At 45.1% G+C, this 22,213-nt stretch overlaps 2 protein-coding genes across 7 annotated transcripts in view; one reads left to right on the top strand and one right to left on the bottom strand.

The window, feature by feature from the left end:
• Gtf3c1 (general transcription factor IIIC subunit 1) overlaps positions 1–1,576 on the bottom strand; it is an 80,373-nt gene extending 78,797 nt beyond the window's left edge. Inside the window, exon 1 of the mRNA XM_045131851.1 lies at positions 1,324–1,576. Within this exon, the coding sequence (XP_044987786.1) occupies positions 1,324–1,544 (221 nt within the window). The 5' untranslated portion in view covers positions 1,545–1,576. The remainder of the gene's footprint in view (positions 1–1,323) is intronic.
• Positions 1,577–1,765: 189 nt separating this feature from the next.
• The window catches only part of Katnip (katanin interacting protein), a 223,978-nt gene continuing 203,530 nt past the window's right edge, over positions 1,766–22,213 (top strand). For 5 of the 6 annotated variants that reach the window (XM_045131100.1, XM_012951121.2, XM_045131101.1 and 2 more), the window contains exon 1: positions 1,766–1,824. In XM_045131100.1, coding sequence (XP_044987035.1) covers positions 1,818–1,824 — 7 coding nt within the window. In that variant the 5' untranslated portion in view covers positions 1,766–1,817. The remainder of the gene's footprint in view (positions 1,825–22,213) is intronic. The other variant, XM_045131099.1, reaches the window with a different exon arrangement.

The raw sequence follows: 22,213 nt of genomic DNA, 5'->3' as shown, positions 1-22,213 counted from the left end.
TGTACCTTGAAAAGCTTAAAATTATTTATTTATTTGAATGTTACGAGGGAGAGAGAGAGGCAGATAGATAGAGAATGCGTATACCAGGGTCTCTAGCCACTGCAAACTCCATATGCATGTGTCACCTTGTGCATCTGGCTCACGTGAGCACTGGGGAATAGAACCTGGGTCATTAGGCTTCGCAGGCAAGTGCTTTAATCGTTAAGCCATCTCTCCAGCCCTTGAATAATTTTTTAATGGGGTAATAATCCCCACCTCTTCAGGTTGTTGTAAACATTAAACTGGCAATATGTTTCTTGGCACGGTCCTGGCTCACAATAAGCATATTTAAGTGGCAACAGTCACTTCTCATTCTCTACTTCCAATTCTACACTTCAGACAAAGTTAGCTTATTTCTCTTCCACGAGGCTTTCATATTTGCCCAGGTCTGTTCAGATCATTCTTTGTCAACTGGCTGCCCAAATCCAACCTTTAATCCTTTCTCAAATGTTATTACCTCCTCCAGGAACCTCCCCTAACCATCACAATACGGCTTAAGAGTTCAGACTTGGTGGGTGTGGTGGGGAACGCCTGCAATCCAAGCACTGGAGAGGCGGAGGCAGAGGGAGAGTTTGAGGCCAGGCTGAGGTGCATAGTCAGATACTTCTTAAAATAAAATTGAAAGAAAAAAAAAAAAACAGGCTAGAGGTGATAGTACAGCTCTGGCTTAGAATGCTAAACTCGCTGAGTTAGACTTTCAGCACAGCAGATTAAAAGCAAACAAAAGCACTTACCCCCAGAATCCCTACACAAATTACTTAAATCACTCCCTGTGGCTGTTTCCTCCTCTGCAACGTGGGAAGATAAAAGTACCTGCCTCACGGGGTCTCTGAGACCATCTTGAGTTCAATCGCTTCAGAACAGGACCTCAGAACGGAACTAGCTCATGAGAAGTGGCCGATACACTGCGCGACTAGTTTTATTGCAATGTCTGGTGCCATGCACATCTCTACTTGCCTTGAGCTTAACGTCACTAACTATGGGGGGACTTCACCTGTCCACAGTGTTAGCCACCTTCCTGCTCCCATCCTATGGTGCATCTTAGAGAACATTCTCTAGGACGCCAGAGAGATTATCAACCCCGTCACACACAAAGGGACATAATGGAACGCCATCACATGACCCTCAACTTCACCAGACTTCTGGGGCCTGCCAGGATGGAGGGACCCCAAGCAGTCTGGGCGCCGCGCTCCTCCCGCCCGCCCGCTCCGCTCCTCGCCTCTCCTCTCCCGACCTCCCCCCACCCAGCTCCGTCGAGCCCCGGGCCCCGGCCTGGCGGCTGACCGGTCCTGGAGCTGCAGGTCCGGTCGCTCCCGAGGCTCTTCATAGAAGCTGATGCCCGGGTGCGTGGCCAGGGCCCGCCACAGGAACTCCTGCGTGTAGGGTTCCAGCGGCAGCGGGAAGGGCGGCGACCGGGACTCCAGTCGGCTCCACAGCGCGGGCAGACACAAGCCATCGAGCCCCTCCAGGGCCACTTCGTCCAACAACGACTCCAACGCGTCCATGGCTGCTACAGTTAAGCAGGGCCCCAGGACGCCTGCGCACCTCGCTGCCAGGAGCTCGGCGCAGTACGCCTGCGCAGACCCCAGGAAGGCGGGTCGAAGCCGAAGATCGACGGGGGAGTTCCAGCGCGCCGTCGTGACGTCACGCCCCGGGGAGGCGGGCTTAGCGAGCCGAGCTGTACCGCCATTGGCCGGGAACCTCGCAGTAACCAGGGGAACTGCAAACAGTGTAAGGGTCTCTTCCGGTTCGAGCACCCGGAACCGCCGCCTCTAGGGATGGACGGTTAGTGTCCGTGGGCCCCGCCGGGAGGTCGGGTGGTTGTCCTCTCGTCTCTCCGAGTCCTCCCGGAGCCGAATGCTAGGCCTCTAGCCCCCCTGGCTCGCGATGGTGTGAGGTCTGACCGAGCGAGAAGGGGGCCTGGCGGCCGAGGTGGGAGGAGCGTCTGGGGGAGTGGTCAGTGGTTTGGACTCTGTGCCAAGTTGTGGTGCTGTGGGATCCTCCCTGGCTCCTGGCCAGGGGTCCAGAGAAGGGATCTACGGCGAGGAGGGAGGGGCGGAGGTCCGGGGAGGCGTTGGGTGTCCGGGGACGTGGCGGTGTGGGATCTAGGAGTTGGCGTGGAGGTAAGCATGTTCCTGGGAGCGCATTCGCCAGCTGCGCGAGAAGCAACTTGGCACAGGGTGTGGAGGGAGACCCCTGGGAACACTTTCTGTGTGCTTTGGGGTTTAGCAGAGTACTGCTCAGTGCCTGGACCTCAGCCCCTGGCTAAGCTTCGGCAGTCCGTGGAGATAGTGTGATCCACTTCACAGATTAGGAAACTGAGGCTCAGAGAAAGTAAGTCGCTTGCCTGCCCAAAGTCAAACAGCTAGCATGTGGCAAGACGAGTAAGAAAACCAGACACTGTTTCTGGAGCTGTTGGCCTTTTGAGATACGATGTTTTTAAAAGGTCTTCATTCCAGAGTTTGCCAGTGCACGAGTCTGTTCGTACAAGCCTTGGGTTGTGACTGAAAAATCGGTTTCCTTTCTGAAAGCGAAGCTGCCCACTCAGCTCCAGTGTACTGCCTTCCAAAGGACCTGTCTCAAAATATCCTAACTGCCAATCAGCCTTAAAGGCCAGAGGCAGCTGATTAGAATCATGATATTGACAATTATGGAAGCACCTTGGAAATTGTTACTCTGAAGTCCAGGTTTTCAGATGAGAAAAGTGATGTCTAGGGAGACTGGTAGAGTCTGTGCTAGAATTCAGGTCATTTTTCTAGTTGTGCGGCTGTGCATTCTGGGGCATTTGCATTCTTTTGATATCCGCTGAATGCAGCATGGAAAAATGTTTTTGCTGAATGTCTTCTATGCATCTCAAAGACAGTTTTGTACTTCCCAAGTACTATAAAAATGTCTTTTACAATGTTGCCCTGTGAAAAGGTCCATGTATCTTTTGGGCCTCAAACACCATTGCACTCTTTCCCCAGAAGAGATTTGTGTGTATCGTATCTGCGATATTGGCATATTAAAAATAAACAGTGTAAAAACGTGTCAATTCACTTAAAAATAACAAGCCTGGGTTGGAGGGATGACTTAGCAGTTAAGGCATTTGCCTGCAAAACGAAAGGACCCAGGTTATATTCCCCAGGACCCACGTTAGCCAGATGCACAAGAGGGCACAGGCATCTGGAGTTTGTTTGAATTGGCTGGAGGCCCTGGCTTGCCCATTGCCCCTCTCTCTCCCTCTTTCTCTGTCAAATAAATAAAAATAAAATATTTTTAAATAATCTAAAAAAGGGGCTGGAGGGATGGCTTAGCGGTTAAGGCCCTGGTGTGCCCACTCTCTGAGACTCTCTCCCCCTCTTTCTCTGTTAAATAAATAAATAAATAAATAAAATAAAAAATAATAAGCTTATGTTCCTGAACATTAATAATTTTAATGATATTTATATGCCCCCCCCCAAATAATAGGAAGAGTGGCCTTGTTTTAATTTACTTTTTTTCTTTTTTGTGTGGGTTTTCAAGGTAGGGTTTCATTCTAGCCAAAGCTGACCTGAAACTTACTTTGTAGTCCCAGGCTGGCCTTGAACTCATATTGATCCTCCTCCTTCTTCCTCCCAAGTGCTGGGATTGAAGATGTGCAGCACCATGCCCAGCTTGCTTGCCTTCTTCCTTATTTTTTTTCTTTCTTTTTATTAAAAACAAAAAAACAGCCGGGCGTGGTGGCGCACACCTTTAATCCCAGCACTTGGGAGGCAGAGGTAGAAGGATCACCGTGAGTTCAAGGCCACCCTGAGACTCCATAGTGAATTCCAGGTCAGCCTGAGCTAGAGTGAGACCCTACCTCGAAAAAGAAAAAAAATAAATAAAAAATTTTTTAAAATGAAAAAATTTAAAAAAAACAAACTTTTTAAAATGATACACAGAGAGAATTGTCATGCCCGGGCCTCTAGCCACTGCAGTCAAAATCCAGATGCATGAGCCACCTTGTGCACTTGTGTCACCTTGTTTGTCTGGCTTATGAGGGATCTGGGGAGTCAAACATGAATCCTCAGGCTTCTCAGGCAAGTGCCTTCACCACTAAGCCATCTCTCCAGCCTGTCTTTCTTGAGTCAAGGTCACAATCAATTGTTCAGGCTTGCCTTGAACTTGTTTTGTAGCTGAGGCAAGCCTTGAATTTTGATCTTCCTGCCTCAGTCTCCTTTGTGGCTGAGATTACAGGTATGAGCCACTTTACCTGCATTATTTTACTATTTTTTCAGATCTCCTTTATGCATCATTTGATAGAAAATAGTTGAACTAGCTATGTGTTTCTATGATCCTAGCATTTAGGAGACAGACAGATTGTGACTTCTGGGCTAGCCTAGGCTACATAATGAATTCAAGGGTAACCTGAGTTACACAGTGAGAACTTTTGTCAAAGAACAAAAGGGGAACAAAAGGAAAATAGCTAGACTCTGGCTGATGGATATGAACAGCTGGCCTCATACAGATATGTAGCTGGAATGGGGATGAGTGTTGTCACTGCCTTTTCAGATAACTACAGACACTTTGATACGATTTCAAAATTTGGCAAGTGACAGTTTGTTTAAATTTTTTAATTATTATTTTCAAATTCCATAATTAAGACAATAAACCATGATAATTCCCATCCCCTACCTCCCCCTTCACAACTCCACTCTCCAACATATCCCTCCTCCTCCTGTCAATCAGTCTCTCTTTTATTTTGATGGCATCATCTTTTCTTCCTTTTATACTGGTCTTGTGTAGGCAGTGCAAGGTCATGGATATCCAGGCCATTTTGTGTCTGGAAGAGTACATTATGAGGAGTCCTATTCTTCCTTTGGCTCTTAAATTCTTCCTGCTACCTCTTCCACAATGGACCCTGAGTCTTGGAAGGTTTGGTACAGATATTTCAGTGCTAAGCATTCCTCAAGTAACAGTTTCTTTCTTTAAAAAAAATTATTTATTTATTTGAAACTAAGAAAAAGGAGCAGAGCGAGGGACGGAGATAGAGAATGGGTGCTCTAGGGCGTCCAGCTGCCGCAAAAATACTCCAGACACATGTGCCATCTTGTGCATCTGGCTTACATGGGTCCTGGAGAATCGAGCCTTAGATCCTTTGGCTTTGCAGGCAAGTGTCTTAACTGCTAAGCCATCTCTCCAGCCCAAGTGACAGTTTCTTTTTTGTTTGTTTGTTTGTTTTTGTTATTCAAGGTAGGGTCTCACTCTAGCTCAGGATGACCTGGAATTAACACTGTATTCTCAGGGTGGCCTCGAACTCATGGCAATCCTCCTACCTCTGCGTTCCAAGTGCTGGGATTAAAAATGTGCGCCATCACGCCCGACTCCAAGTGACAGTTCCTTAAAGGTCAGGCACATTGTAGTATTTGAAACTAGGTTAGTGAACTTTGAAATCTGTTTCAGTAAATCCCATTGGTCTCTCTGGTAATTTGACTTTCTGGTTTCCCCATATATGATTTTATAACATAAACTATTGTTCATTTGGAAGATATTGGTTCTGTAACATGCAAATCCTCCAAATGTTGTCACTAGAAATTACACAATATCAAAAAATCATGATGAGCCAGATATAGTTCATACCTGTGATCCAAGCACTGCATAGTAGTTCATATCTGTAATCTAGGTATTTTTATTTATTTATTTGAGAGGACAGGGAAAGAATGGGCATGCTAGGGCCTTTAGCTACTGCAAACAAACTCCAGATGCATGTGCCACCTTGTACATCTGACTTACATGAGTACTAGGGAATTGAACCTGGGTCCTTTGGCTTCACAGGCAAGTGCCTTAACCACTAAGCTACATCTCCAGTCCTAGTTTTTTTGTTTAGTTTTGGTTTGCTTTTTTGAGGTAGGGTGTTGCTATAGCCCAGGCTGGCCTGGCATTCACTATGTAGTCTCAAGCTAGCCTTGAGCTCATGGTGATTCTCATACCTTTGCTTCCCAAGTGATGGGATTAAAGGTGTATGACAGTGTGCCCAGCTAGATCCTGTCTTTTTTTTGGTTTGCTTGTTTTATTTTTATTTATTTATTTTAGAGTGACAGAGAAAGATGCAGAGAGAGAGAGAGAGAAAGAGAATGGGTGTGCCAGGGCCTCCAGTCACTGCAAACAAACTCCAGACGCGTGCTCCCCCTTGTGCATCTGGCTAACGTGGATCCTGGAGAATCAAGCATCGAACCGGGGTCCTTAGGCTTCACAGGCAAGCGCTTAACCGCTAAGCCATCTCTCCATCCCCTTTTTAAAAAATATATTTTATTTATTTATTTGAGAGAAGGAGGCAGAGAGAGAAGGGAAAGAATTGGTGCTCTAGGGCCTCTAGCCACTGCAAATGAACTCCAGATGTATGTGCTGCCTTGTGCATCTGGCTTACATGGGTCCTGGGGAGTCTAACCAGGATTCTTTGGCTTTGCAGGCAAATGCCTTAACTGCTAAGCCATCTCTCCAGCCCTGTCTTTTTTTTTTTTTTAATATTTATTTGAGAGAGACAAAGAGGCAGATAGAGAAAATGGGCACACCAGGGTCTCTAGCCACTGCAAACAAACTCCATATGCATGTGCCACCTTGTGTATCTGGTTTACGTGGGTCCTGGGGAATCTAACCTGGGTTCTTTGGCTTTGCAGGCAAGTAACTTAACCACTAAGTCGTTTCTCCAGCCCTAAACCCTGTCTATAAAAAGTAAAATAAATTTAAAAATGTTCATCACCATCTCTGACTTTCTTTTTCTGGGTAATGGGGTTCTATGAGGTAGGGTTTTACTCTAGCCCAGGCTGACCTGGAATTCACTATGTAGTCTCAGGGTTACCTGGAACTCATAGCTATCCTTCTACTTCAGCCTCCAAGTGCTGGGATTAAAGCCATGTGCCACCACACCTGGCTCCTTTTTTTATTTTTATTTTTTTACAAAAGAGATTAAGTATTGGGAAGCAATTGCAGTCGTTGAAACGGGGTTTTCACTTGCTCTCACTTGAAAACATGAATGTTATCATTGGTAACAAATACTGTCAGGCATGTCCCTGAAGTGACAGGCTGACTTCCTTTGTATTTAAGAGAATATCTGCCAGATACCCAAGTTTGAAGAGCCATAATTTGTCACTCATTCAAGTAGAAATAACATTATATAAAATACTGTTAGCTCATCTGGCAACCTGAGTAATTGCATGAATGTTTTCTGAGATGAACCATTGTTTTTGATTTTTAGTACTTTATGTATACTTCCTATCCTTTTCACATGAAATATTTTTAATGATACATGCTGATGAGCTGAGATTTTCAAAAGTCAATATTTACTGTTTTGTTAAGACATTTCTGAGTGAAAATTATTTCATATTTTCTTGTGAGTGCACAGCAGTAAAGAATATGATTAAAAAAAACAATATGATAGCTGCTGGTACAGTTTTTCACTACAGCCTCAGGCTAAATGTAGTTTTACCCATATTTGCTTTCTCAGTATAAAAATCAACACAGTAGGAAAGTCTTAGAATTCTGATGCAAAAAGTTGTGATTTTGAAGGCCCTTCCTCTCCATGGGATTTGAGAACATACTTTGAGAAACATTGCTGCACACCATCTTCCAGAAGCCATCAGATCACTTCTAGTTTTTTTTTTTTTCTTTTTTTCAGTCTCCACACTTCTAGATAATTACAGCCATGGAGATATCTGCTGATTTTCAGATTGGTTACAAAAGGAAAATTATACTATTTACCTTAACCTTCAAAGCATACTGTTTTTCATTTTCATTTTAAAAAAAGTTTTTACTTATTATTTGAGAGAGAGAAATAGGCAAGTAGACAGACAGAGAGAGAGAGAGAGAGAGAATGAATGGATGTGCCAGGGCCTTTGGCCACTGCAAATGAACTCCAAATGTGTGTTCCCCTTTGTGCATCTAGTTTACGTGGGCCCTGGGGAATAGAACCTGGGTCCTTTGGCATTGCAGGCAAGTGCCTTAACTGTTAAGCCATCTCTCCAGCCCTCATTTTTATTTTTTTTAATTATTAATCCATTTATTTATTTCTCGGCAGGTTCTTACTCTGCCCCAGACTGGCCTTGAACTCAACAGAGATCCTCCTACCTCAGCCTTTCAAATGCTGGGAGTAAATTGTATACCTCCATACCTGGCTTTATTCTCATTTTAAAAACTGACTTACAACTAATTTTTGGCTTTTCTTTTTTAAAATATTTATTTTGAAAGAGAGAGGGAGAGAGAGAGAGAATGGGCACACCAGGGCCTCTACCCACTGCAAATGAATTCCAGACACATGTGCCACATTGTGCATTTTGCTTATCTGGGTACTGGGGAATTGAACATGGGTCCTTAGGCTTTGCAGGCAAGCATCTTAATCACTGATCCATTTCTTCAGCCTGACTTACAACTAATTTTTATAGGCATATATCTATTGGTTGAAGTAAAACGTATCTTAATGACTTATGATTCTAACTAATTAGATAAGCCAAGCTGGCCTTATTAGAAAGATGCTTATTCCATGAACTCACAGAAATTAAATGTCTCACACGTCCCCTCAAACTGGACTACAGTTTGGTTTATTCTGCAAATCCTAATTTCTGCTGACCTCTGGCTATTGGTTTGACTTGGGGAAGGTACTGTTTGTCTCTGTGCTGCAGCTGGGTAGTGCTGCTAGGTTTTGGAGGACCTAGCAGCCCCAGATTAGAATCTCACCATACTTGACCTCTCCAAGTCCATTTCCTATCAGGACATGGAGGTGATGTGCCTGCTTTGCTTTCTGAAGTCAGTGACACACATATGAAAACACTTGACATTTTGTCCAGGTGTGCTGGTGTATGTCTGTCATCCCAGTGCTTGGGAGGCTGAGGCAGGAGGATTGGGAGTTTGAGGCCAGCCTGGGCTATATAGCATGCCCTTATCTCAAACAATTGGGAAAAGAAAATTAAAATATTTCTAGTGGTAGCTGATGATGTCAGTATGTGCAAGTTAATAGATATCCCAAAGTGTTGCTGTTGGGAGAGGAAGTCTTTGTCTTTCCCCCCTCCATTTCCTCCATCCCCCCACCGTCTCTCTCTTCTTCTTCCTCCTCTTTTTTGGTCTCCCTCACACCTCCTCTCCCCTTCCTCCTTCATCTTGCTCTCCCTCCTTTCTCCTGTCCTCTCCTTCTCTCTCCCCCCACCATCATTCCCTCTTTCCTTCTCTCTCCCTCCTTCCCACCCTTCCTTCTTCCTCCTCCCCTGCCCAGATAGAGTCTCTTGTAGATCAAGCTGTCCTCAAACGCACTATGTAGGAAAACATGACCTTGAACTCCCCACCCTCCTGTCCTCTGGTGCAAGGATTACAGGCATGCCACATGCCCCACTCAAAGCAGGGATGCTCTGTGAGTTCCCTCTGCTTGCAGGAAGCCTAGTGTTTGCCCATGTGGATTGGTGGTGAGAGCATCCTCTGCCTATGAAGATTTTCACCTTTCTATTCCAGTGGGTTGATTTAGAAAACAAAATTCTTGCTCAGTATTTTTTTTTGTTTTCTCAGTTTTTTAATAACTTGGTAATTAGAGAAAAGTTCAGCACATGCATATAATTAGAATGGATCTGAAAGTTGTCCGTTTGCTTTTGCTGCCCCCAGAGCAAATACTCAACATTTCCCCTGTTTATTCTGTTCGTTTGCTTAGTAAACTTTCACAAAGAATTAATAATGTCAAGATGAAATTTAGCCTGGCTTGTCCAAATGATCCCAAGCTGCGAAGCAGGTGTGGGTGAATCCATGAGCTTTTGCTGAAAGCACAGTTAGGGTCGGTCAGTTCTTGTGTGCTATTTACCTAGGCTCTGGATTAGTCTGTTTCTCCCATTACTTAAAATAAACCAAACCCGCCCACCCCCCAAAAAATACCAACATAAACATTTAGCAGGCAAAATCAGTGTGTGTGCCATATTCTCTGGGTGTTTTTCTCTCTCCTTTGCTTTCTTCCACCTGGTCCATTTCTTTCCTCTTGATTGTTTGCAGCATCCATCCTGCCCTGTCACTTTAGCTCACAGGAATTTGGCACACTGCGCCCTACTCCTCTTGTTTCTATGGCATTAGGGCAGTACATTTTGTGCATCAGACCCAGAAGTAGAAAATCAAATCCAGGGGAAGTGTATATGGGAAATCCTTGTGTCATTTTCTTTTTAAAATTAAAACAAAATTACTGACTTATTTAAGAGAGAGAGAAAGGGTGTGCCAGGGCTTGCAGCCACTGCAAATGAACTCCAGATGCATGCGCCACCTTGTGCATATAGCTTTATGTGGGTACTGGGGAATTGATCCTGGGTTCTTTGGCTTTGCAGGCAAGTGCATTAACCACTAAGCAATCTCTCCAGCCCTCGTTTTCTTTTTTATTTTTCTTTTATCTTTTAAATTATTTATTATTTATTTTATTTTGGTTCTTTCAAGGTAGGATCTCACTGTAGCCCAGGATGACCTGGAATTTACTATGTAGTCTCAGGGTGGCCTCGAACTCCTACCTCCGCCTCCCGAGTGCTGGGATTAAAGGTGTGCGCCAACATGCCCTGTTACCATTTTCTTTTTTAATCTTTATGCTTGGGATAAGGTGTGCATATGCCACAGTGTGCTTGTAGAGGTCACAATACAATCTTGGATACTGGTCCTTGCCTTCTATTTTGTTGAAGGCAAGTCTGTTGTTTTCTTCTGTGGACATCAAACTAGCTGGCCTGTGTGTTTCCAGGGATTCTCTGTCTCTACCAACTATTTCACCACAGGCACTCTTGAGATCATAGCAGTGTACTACTGCTTCTGGTTTGATGTGGGCTCTGGGGATCCAAACTCAGGTCCTCATGCTTGTACAATAAGCGCTTTAGCATTGCGCCATCTCACTGGCCCTCTTTTTTGAGACAGGTTCTCATATAGCCTTTATTTCCCCAGTGCTGGGATCATAGGAGTGTCTTGCCACTGCTGGCTGCTCTGTACTATTTTCAAATTCTTGCTGCTGTGTAGGAGAGCAATTGCCTAGCTTATGCTGGACTCTGGGTTTGTTCCTTCCCCAGTACCACTCAAAAACAAAAACAGGCAAAGAAAACCTATTCTGTAAAGATGATTTAAAAATGTTACAATTGAATCTCAAAAGCAGATTTAGCAGAAAATTAAGAGGGCTGGGGAGATTGCTTAGCAATTAGGGCCTTTGCCTGCAAAGCCAAAGTATCAAGGTTTGATTCCCCAGTACCCACGTAAAGCCAGATGTGCAAGGTGGCTCATTTGTCTGGAGTTTGTTTGCAGTGGCTAGATGCCCTGATGTGCCATTCTCTCTCTTTATCTGCCCCCTTCTAATAAATAAAATATTTCTTTTACAAAGAAAGAAATGTAAAAGATGATGAACTCTTCACACCAGTGGTTATAAACTAACCTACTGGGTGAGTCAGTCAATTGTTTACCTAAGTCATAGTGTTTTGTTTTTTATACATTTGTATTGGTTGTCAGCATTGAAATAGTGCCATATTTCTCATAAATATCTGATGGGAATATTTTCTTGAAGATATCAAGGCTATTAACATTAAATGTGGATTTTGTATGATGTGATTTTAAGATTTTTATTTATTCATATATGTGCCTGCATGTGTGCATTGAGTGTGCACATGTGCTCCTGGTACCCTTGCCATCATGAACAAACAGACCCTTGTGCCATTGTACCTTGCATCTGATTTTACATGGATGCCTTGGGAATTGAGTGTGGGCCAGCAAGCTTTGCAAGCAAGCACGTTGAACCACTGAGCCATCTCCCCCTGCCCATCTGCGCAGGAATGCTTCTGTCACCATTGGAGTGAGGTGGCACTTACCTGCCTGAGCCTCAGGTATTTCACTTCAGGACCCTGCTACACTGTGAACCTGGGCAGTGTGAAGATCCCTGTGGACTACATTGTGTTCTGTGCTTTCCTGTACAAGTGCATGAAAAACAGGAAGGTGGCTTCTGCCCCCTTCATAGCAATGAGAGACCCTGGAAGATATTTGTAAAGGTCTTCTTCCCCAAAGCATTCTGGCACTCTGCCTGCTTTTGTAAGTAAACTTTTCTTGGAACACACCTATACCCATTTCCATCCATACTGCATTTGGCTGCTTTCATGCTACAGTGTCAGAGTTGACTGGTAAGAACATTTGGCTCACAAGGCCAAGAATACTTCCTGTCTGGCTCTGTCCAGAGCATGCCCAACTGCAGCCACACCAGGTTGGATTTATTCCAGAGATGGCTCAATATGCTAATGGGTGTGTGCTTCTTTTACACGAGAGGGCTGGAAGGTAGCAGAATCTGGGCTCAGCCCATCTGTGCACTGTAGAGTATTATCTACCATATGCACGTCGCAACCTTACTCCTGGGCTGGGAAAGATCCCATGCTCAGAAGTCCCACAATAGGTGCTCAGGCAATGGCTCAGAAGTTATGAGTTCTTGCTGCACAAATGTGCAACCTGAGTTTTATCCCAGGACCTACACAAAAAGTCAGCCTCTAACCTCAACTCTAAGCAGGTTGGAAGCAACAGAATTGCTAAGGCAAGATTATGCCTGCAACTCTAGCACTGAGTGGGGTGAAAATATGATTGCTAGGGCTCCTTGGTCAGCCTCTCCAACACTGCAGAGCTGATGTTCTACTGCTAAGCTTAACTGCTGTCTGGGCTCACAAGGGATGGCCCTATGACTGTACCTTTGTCTCCAGGGAGGCTCGAGCAGAAGAGAAGCAATACCATTAGAAGGAGGAACTTGAAGCTGCTTCCTGAGCACTTTATTTAAGAATAAGAAAGTATTAGCTGGGCATGGTGGCACATGCCTTTAATCACAGCACTAGGGAGGCAGAGGTAGGAGGATCACCATGAGTTCGAAACCACCCTGAGATTACATTATGAATTTCAGGTAAACGTGGGCTAGAGCGAGACCCTATCTTGAAAAACAAATTCCAGGCTAACCTGGCCTACATACACCCTTAGGGGCTAAAAAGATGGCTCAGTAGTTGAGTATACTTCCTGTACAAGTGAGGGGGCCTGATACTGTCCACATTTGAGTCTTCAAGCACTCCTGTAAACAACTGGGTGTGGTCATGCACATCTGTAACCCAGTTCTGTGAGAAGCTAGAGAATCGCTAGGGCTTGCAAACACATCAAACAAGCAAAAAAACCCAAACCAAAAAAAAAAAAAAAAAAAAAAAAAAAAAAAACACAAAACTCCAGAATCAGTAAGACTAGGAAAAACAGGTGGGTGTGTGGTGGAGGGGAATCATGTCTAAAAGCACAAGGGGGCTGGGAGAAGGTTCAGTGATGAAAGGTGCTTTCTTGTAAGACCTGATGGCCTGGGTTCAGTTCCCAAAACACCCATGTAAGGCAGATGCAATAAGTGGCACAAGTGTTTGGCATGTCTTGTGTTCATTTGCAGAGTCAGGAGGCCCTGGCACATCCATACACATGTGCAAATGAGTAAAAAGTTTTCAAAATCAGAAAGGGGCTAGGAAGATGGCTCAGCAGATAAGAGTACTAGCCTGAAAGGGCTTGAGACCTCCAGTGTTCTATTCCCCATCACCCACATTAGAAAAACAAACAAACTGAAAAGCTGGGCATGGCCACTCCAGGTTGATGGACAGACTCCCTCTCAAGGAAAAATGTGGAAGAACAATAGAGGAGGAAACCTGATGTTTTCCTGTGGTCTCTGCACATGTGGGACATGTACATCTGCAAACTTGCATATACCACACACCATACACAACACTCTGTTACACAGGCACACATGCAGGGAAGGAAGGAAGGAAGAAAGGAAAACAAGACCACCACCAGAAAACAGATCATAACTGTGTTTGCCTACCAGGTCAGTTGTAAGAATCAAGCACTCAATTGCTCGTGTATATACAAAGCTCCTAGGTTAGGCCTGGCATGCAGTGAGTGCATCTGTGTTAGGTCTGTTGATGATGATTCTCACTGGTACTGGACACATGGGCCTTCACTTTCATCTCTGCTGGAGAGACCAGACTCCTAGACTTTGGACTTGACCTCAGAGGCAGGGAGAAAACCAGGAAAGTGGGGGCGGGGATCAGGGCACTGTGCCATCAGTTGCAACTGCCCTCAGCTCCTGACAGCATTGGCAGGCAGGAATACAGGACATGTGTTGCCAGATCTTTATTTTTTTTCACAAGAATCGAGAACTTGGGATTTTAACATGTGAAATCTTCCATGCTTTGAGCTGTTAGCTAAGAAAAAAATTTTTTTTTAACATTATAGAGACTAAACAAACATTTGTGGCCAGGTTAGGTACTAATTTTGGGTCTAGCTTGATCAGTGTCATTTATTAGATGCGGAGGCTTATGGCCTAAGGGAGGTAAGTGTCTGCTAGTGGGTAGTCCAAGGATAGGGCTACCCATGCCTGTGCCTGGGTCTGTTTCAGCCACTTCTCCCTCCTCAAGCATCCCTGTTTCATGAGCCCGTGCAGTGTGAAACTACCTCTTGCTTCCTTTGAGATGGAGGTTTTATTTAAGCCAGCAGAAGTCTGTCTTCAATCTGAGTGTCCTCACTTCTTGATACTGCAGAGGAGGAAGTGGGCAGAACTAATGAATTGGACTGGGGTGTGTGTGCAGAAATTCTGAGCTTGAATCGGCCACTAGCCTTCATCGTTGTTGGATCCTCCATCTATAGGACCTGCTCTGAGAAGCCACCTGAGAAAGCGCCTGCACTCAGTAGGCCCTCAGTAAAATCACCTGTGTGAGCTGATTTGGACTTGATGTACCCCTGTCATCTCAGCTGTTTGGGAGACTGACACAGAAGGATTGCAGTTTCAAGGCCAGCTGAGCTACGTAAAGAGGTTCTGTCTCAAAAAACAATTAGCTGTCCGGGAAAAGTACGCATTCTTTCATGTTCCAAATACCCTCATGCAGGCTTCCTATATCCTTCAAGTCAATGAGGCATACCTTTAGGATGTTGTTACTCAAAAGGCACTTTACTTTAGGGGCTAGAGGGATGGCTTAGTGGTTAAGGCACTTGCCTGCAAAGCAAAAGGACTGAGGTTCAATTCCCCAGGACCCACATCAGCCAGCTGCACAAGGGGGCACACACATCTGGAGTTCATTTGCAGTGGCTGGAGGCCCCGGCGTTCCCATTCTCTGTGTGTGTGTGTCAAATAAATAAATATTAAAAGGCACTTTAAACACAAAATGCAAAGTTCCCATTTGTGAGTGCAAGGGACCAGCTGGATGTGGAGTGGACATGGGTTTGAGGAGCTCATGTGATGGATGCAGAGATGAACCCCATTCCATTTCAGCCAGAGAAGCCTGTTGTCACATAAGCTACTGGTTAGATTAAAAACTTGGCCTTCACTATCATTACTATTTCAAATGGAAAGAAATCAATGTTTTCCATTTATCTCCAACTCCAATGGAGAACCAGACTCACTCTGTCACATTTCACCATCCTAGGAAGAGCAGGGGAAAGGGTTGGGGAAGCACGGTTTAGGAAATGATTGTGCCCATCCACATTGTCCATTCAGCCTCAGCCATTTGCTCATTGATCCATTTCAGAAACATCTGCCCATGACTACTGCATCCTAGCCAGCTGTGGGAATTGAGTGATAGTAAAGTGATAATAAAGCCATAAGTCAGCCTTGGTGGGGAAGACTGATGCCTGACACATTGATGGAAAAAGATCATTTCAGTGTTCTGTGGTAGATTAAAGCAGGAGGCCTGAGGATAAATTCATAATCCTTTTAATCTGAAAGCTAATTGATGAGGAGCTAGAATGAGACCCAGAAGATGCATGGCCTAGAGAAGGGAATGGAGAGGGCCAAGGTGCAGGAAGAAGATAGGTAGGGTCAAGAGTGTAAGCTTGGAGAGAAATCTGCGTTGGCGCAGGACCTAGTCCATGCAGAACCTCGTCAGCCAGGACAAGGGGTTTGGATTCTACTATCCATGGGAAAGCAGAGGGTCATGCTGGCTACTGATGGCTGTTTGTATTTAGCTATCATGCCTACCCCTGTGCCCTCGGATGTTGAGAGTGGAACCCAGGGCCTTGTTCATGTTAGGCAAGCATTCTACCACTAAGCTAGACTCTGAGATTCTATTCAGCTGCCACTGGAGAATGTAGGCAGAGTAGAAGCTGAAGACAGACAGGTATGGTAGTCTATGCCTATGTTCCAGGAGGTTGAGGCAGGAGGATCATGAGTTTGAGCACAACCTAGGCTACAAAGATAGACCCTGTCCTCAAAGTTAAAAAAAAAAAAGGGTGTTGTGGCTCACACCTTTAATCCCAGCACTCGGGATGCAGAGGTAGAGGATCACCATGAGTTTGAGGCCACCCGGAGACTACATAGTGAATTCCAGGTCAGCCTGGGCTAGAGTGAGATCCTACTTCAGGAAAAAACAGAGAGAAGGAAGAAAGAAAAGAGGCACCTGGGACCTGAGAGAAAGACCCCTGAGGATTAGTGAGAGATGATGGAGAAGAATGGACATATTTAGGATATTTTGTGAGCCAGAGTTCCATAGAACTCTCTGAGATCCCCGAATGTGGGTATATCTGTGGGGAGGGAATTTAATTACCTCCAAGTACCAAGTGCTTTTCATATTATTTCTTGTCCTCAGTGATAGACTTAGGTGGAGGTGGGGCCAGTAGGATTCCTGGACAGAGCAGATAGTGAGTGGCTGAGGCAGATGTTGTCACTCAGGGTCTGAGCACTCAACCACTGAGCATCCTTGCCTCTGGCTTCTGAAGGTGGCCGGAGAGTGCCTGGCTAAGCACTTCTAAAGCAAGCAAGAGCAAGGAGCATGTGCAGCTTGTAAATAACCACTTCCAGCTGCCAGCTGTGGTTTGGGTTTGGAGGGGAGAAGAGGATCTTAGCATGACTTGTTTACCTCAGGTAATTTAGCAGTAAACTGGGCCCTGGGAATTCCAGTTACAAGGAAAATGCAAAGAACAGTGACAGGGATGTTGTTAAAGGCTTTTAGAAAGAGAACTGTATCTTGAAGACTCAGTCCCACTTGAATGAAGGGTTGCAGGTTGACTCTCAAATGCTTCTGCTCTTGTCTAGTTGGTTTGTGTGAGTTTCTCCCCCCACCACCTGAAATAGGGTCTCATTCTAGTCCAGTCCAGGTTAACCTGGAACTCAGGCTTCGAACTCACAGTGATCCTTCTACGTCTGTCTCCAAGTGCTGGGATTAAAGGCGTATACCACCACACCCAGTGGTTCCTGTGATTTTTTTTCTCCCCGAGGTAAAGTCTCACTGTATCCCAGGCTGACCTGGAATTCACTGTCTCAGGCTGGCCTCAAACTCAGTGATTCTCTTACCTCTGCCAGTTTCTGTGATTTTGATAGTAGATCTTTAAGTCGTTTCAAAGGGGGCCAGTGGAAATGGAGATACAGAAATACAGTTGTCCCTGGGTGTCTGCAGGAGATTGGTTCTAGGCCTCTTGTGATGAAGTCTAAGGATGATAGAAGCCCTTTTATTAAATGCAGTAGGGGCTAGAGAGATGGGTTAGCAGTTAAGGCACTTGCCTGCAAAGCCTAATGACCTGGGTTTGATTCCCCAGTACCCATGTAAATACAGATGTACATAGTGGTGCATGTGTCTAGAGTTTGTTTGCAGTGGCTGGAAGCCCTGGCATGCCCATTCTCTGTCTCTGCTTGAAAAAAAAAATATTTAAAAGAATTGTTTTTAAATGGAGTAGTAGTGGCTGGGGATATAACTTGGTTGGTAGAGTTCATGCCTAGCATTCACAAAGGCCTGGGGTTAGATCCCCAGCACCAAAGAAACTGGGTGTGGTAGAACACAGGCTACATACCATGCTCAAGGCCAGTCGGGCTACATGAGATTCTATCACCAAAGAAATGGTGTAGTAGTTGCATATAACCCAGGCACATCTCTCTGTGTGTGTGTGTGTGCGCACGTGTGTGTGCACGCATACATGTGTTCATGTGAGAGTATGGGCATGTGTCACAGTGCTCATGTGACGTTCACCTTCCATCTTGTTTGAGGCAAGGTCTCTTGTTCAACGCTATGTTCAGGGTAGTTGGTCTGCAAACTTCACAGAGATCCTCCTTTGCCTTCTGTCTTGCTGCAGGCAGTGTCCAGTTTTACATGACTTCTGGGGATCCAATCTCAGCTCTCAAACTTATGTGGCAAGCATCTTCCACTGAGCCCAGTCCCTTTTGTGTCATGTAAATTGTCTCTAGATTACTCATAATACCCAATATTATGCAAATGTCATGTGAAATGTTGCTACGCTATTATTTAGAAAATAATGACAAAAAATGTCTACATGTTAAGTAGAGTTGCAATTTTACCCCCAGATATTTTCCATTTGTAGTTAATTGAATTCACAGATGCAGAACCCATTGGTATAGAGGGGTGACTGTAATGGGAAAGAGGTTTCTGGTCTCCCTTCTTATTACCTATTAGATTGGAAACCTGAGAACTTTTTTGTGTGCCTTTTTTTTTTTTTAAGAGTAGGGTCTCATCTAGCCCAGGCTGACCTGGCACTCACTTTGTAGTCCCAGGCTGCCCTCCAATCACAGCCATCCTACCTCTGCCTCCTGAGTGCTGGTATTAAAAGGTATGCTCCACCACACCCTACTGTTGTGTTTTGTTGTTGTTTGGCTTTTCTTGAGGCAGGGTCTCATGCTGACCTGGAATTTACTCTGTAGCCCCAGGCTGGTCTGGAATTTACTATGATCCTCCTACCTGAGCCTCCTGGGTGCTGAGATTAAAGGCTTGCACCTCCACACTTGGCCCTTGTCTTTTGATTATTTAAAAATTACTTGTAAACATTAAAAATTAGAAAGTTGGGCTGGAGAGATGGCTTAGCGGTTAGGCGCTTGCCTGTGAAGCCTAAGGACCCCGGTTCGAGGCTCGGTTCCCCAGGTCCCACGTTAGCCAGATGCACAAGGGGGCGCACGCGTCTGGAGTTCGTTTGCAGAGGCTGGAAGCCCTGGCGCGCCCATTCTCTCTCTCTCCCTCTATCTGTCTTTCTCTCTGTGTCTGTCACTCTCAAATAAATAAATAAAAAATTTAAAAAAAAAGAATCTGACATTCTTTTTTTAAAAAAAAAAATTAGAAAGTTTCTCATAAGACAGGATTTATAACTTCTCTGATAAAATCAAAACTAGCAAAACCAGTAGGATGTGGTAGCACGTGTTTGTAATCCTACCACTTGGAGACTAAGGAACATTGCTAAGAGTTTGAGTTCAGCCTGGGCTACAGGCTGAGACCTTGAGTAGAAACAAACCTCCGCTAAAAAAAAAAAAAAAAAAAAAAAAAGCTAGCCAAATAAGGGCCACATTCCCATAAGGAAACCAGCAGTTGAAGCTGAGCACCAGTGACCCTGCTAGGCTGGTAGCTGTTCTCTAGACTGCCTTATTCCCACCCTGTTATTGCCACTTTGTGTGCCTGACTCTAACAAGTGTTTGTGGATGCAGTAGGTGGAAGCCAGAATCAAGGTTCAGAGGCATGTGGGAAGCTGGGATGGGGCTGAGGGTGCACAGGGCACAAGCAGAAATGACGTTGCATCTGGAGCGCCTCCATTAAACTTGAAGAAGGGTAGCAGGGTATAATCAGTAACCTGAGTTGAGTACTGGGTTAGGAGACATCCTGACTGGATTCTAGTCCAGATCCTTCCCTTGCTTACATAGTGACCACTGAGAGACCCAGAGCTTTCTGTGGGAAAGTGGGAAATCCCCAGAAGATTAAGGTCACTGGGAAGAAGGGCACTGCAGAGTAAAGCCACCCCTCCATCTCCCATCCATGAAGGACAGGTCTTTCCTTTCTTTCCCCCTTTTCTCTTCCTTATCTTCTCCAGTCCATAAAACCTTTGCCCTCAAATTGATGAGCCAGTCACTGGGAGGCTGCTGGCTTAGACTACATTTGCTCATAATTTTTTTTTTTTTCTGAGGAAGGGGTCTCACTCTAGCCCAGGCTGACCTGGAATTTACTAGGTAATCTCAGGGTGGCCTTGAACTTGTGGCAGTCCTACCTCTGCCTTCCAAGAGCTGGAATTAAAGGCGTGTGCCACCACGTCCAGCTTTCATAATCTTTTTAAACACTCATACATTCCAGAGATCTTTTGAGAGATCTGTTCCTCTGGAAATACTACATTCTCTTTCTAGTAAGCCTCCAGGCCTGGGGTTCACAGAGGCTGCTCCATGGGGCTTTCCATACTGTTTTCCTTCTTTTATTTTTTATTTTTGTTTATTTTTATTTGAGAGTGACAGGCAGGCAGAGAGAGAAAGTGGGTGCTCCAGGGCCTCCATCCACTGCAAACAAACTCCACATGCATGTGTCACCTTGTGCAACTGGCTTACGTGGGTCTTGAGGAATCAAGCCTTGAACCAGGGTCCTTAGGCTTCACACGCAAGCACTTAACCACTAAGCCATCTCTCCAGCCCCATATATTTTAACGTATTTTTATTTTTATTTGTGAAAGAGAGAATGGGCACACCAAGGTCTCCAGTGGCTGCAAAGGAACTCCAGACCTATGTGCCACCTTGTGTGTCTCGCTTACATGAGTCCTGGGGAATCTAACCTGAGTCTTTTTGTAATGGGGATTTTGGGGTTTTGGAGTGCTTCCTGGAACCCCAAGCCCTGAGTTCATATCTGTAAACCAAAGAATTGGCAATTCCAGATTCAAGAGAATGCGTTTTAATTTTAATTTTTTTAAATTTTTTTTGTTAGTTTTTATTTATTTATTTGAGAGCGACAGGCACAGAGAGAGAGAGAGAGAGAGAGAGAGAGAGAGAGAGAGAGAGAGGGAGGGAGGGAGAATGGGCATGCCAGGGCCTCCAGCCGCTGCAAATAAACTCTGAGAGTGACAGATAGAAAGAGGAAGATAGAGAGAATGGGCGTGCTAGGGCCTCCAGCAAACGAACTCCAGATGCGTGCACCCCCTTGTGCAGCTGGCTAACGTGGGTCCTGGGGAATGGAGCCTCGAACCAGGGTCCTTAGGCTTCACAGGCAAGCGCTTAACTGCTAAACCATCTCTCCAGCCCAAGAGAATGATTTTTAAAATGCCACATTTTACTCAGATTTTACAAAGGAGTATGGAAAGGGGAAGGCCAAGTGGTGTGAGGAGAAGAGAACTACACCATGTGGAGCCCAAAAGCTCATGTGGGCCACGTGCAGGTCAGGAGTCCACGTGATCAGATATGGATCTGGAAAAAGGGCCTGGAAAGAAAAGAGAAAAGAAAGTTCAAGGGGCTTCTGCCATGTGGGAAGCTAGAGGAGATAAGAAACCCATGTGGGGAGTAAGGTAAGGTCTAGGCTGAGCCCCTCCTGGCTAGCCAGCTCAGGCCCAGCCAAGGGAAAAACTCACCCACAGATGGAAGTTCCCAAGTAATCAGAGAGCAAGTGCCTGTCCTTTCTTTGCAAAGATATATATAACCTTAGGGTAGTAGATTGTTTGGCCCAGGTGAACCAGAGGGCTAGCTAGTTGGTTAGGGCTAGGGCCTGTGTCAGGAAGAAATTAGCTTAACTTGACCAACCACAATGTTTAAATCCTATGAAAGACCTTCCTCCTAGGAGAGGTCCTCACTATTTGTGGAAAAAAAAGTTCTGTGGAGCTAGGCAAGAGAGATAAGTCAGATGATCTTGGATTTTTAGCAGGTGCAAACTTTCCTGCCCTTTTCACCCTCAGAGGTCCAGTCACTAACTCAACCCCACTTCACTTTGGCTTTGCAGGCAAGTGCCTTCACTGCTAAGCCATCTTTCCAGCCCCCATACTGTTTTCTTAAACATATGAATCAGCATTTGGACCCTTAGCCAAGTGTGTGTTTATTCATTTATTGCTATGCTCTGGCTAGACTCAACCTCGTATTAGTCTTCCTGTCCAAGCCTCCTGAATGGTGGGATTGTCAGAGTATGCCACTGCTACCTTTCTGGGCTTTATTTATTTATTTTAGTTTTTGGAGGTAGGGTCTCACAGAAGCCCAGGCTGATCTGGAATTCACTATCTATAGTCTCAGGGTGGTCTTGAACTCATGGTAATCCTCCTACCTCTGTCTCCTGTGCTGGGATTAAAGGCATGTGCCACCATGCCTGGTAGGCTTTATTTTAATTTTTTTGGTGCACATACATGGATTGTGTAGCATGTCTTGTGCAGTGTGTATGCATGTAGTGTGTGCACATATGTGTGCAGTGTGCATGTCCCTGTGCCTTTGTGCACATGTAGTGGAGGCCAGAGTAGAATGCCAGGTGCCTTCCTTTATTGTTTTTCTGCT

The sequence above is a fragment of the Jaculus jaculus genome, chromosome 12 (genome assembly GCF_020740685.1).
Source record: "Jaculus jaculus isolate mJacJac1 chromosome 12, mJacJac1.mat.Y.cur, whole genome shotgun sequence".
NCBI classification, from domain to species: Eukaryota; Metazoa; Chordata; class Mammalia; order Rodentia; family Dipodidae; genus Jaculus; species Jaculus jaculus.
This window is presented reverse-complemented; position numbering and strand designations above follow the sequence as displayed.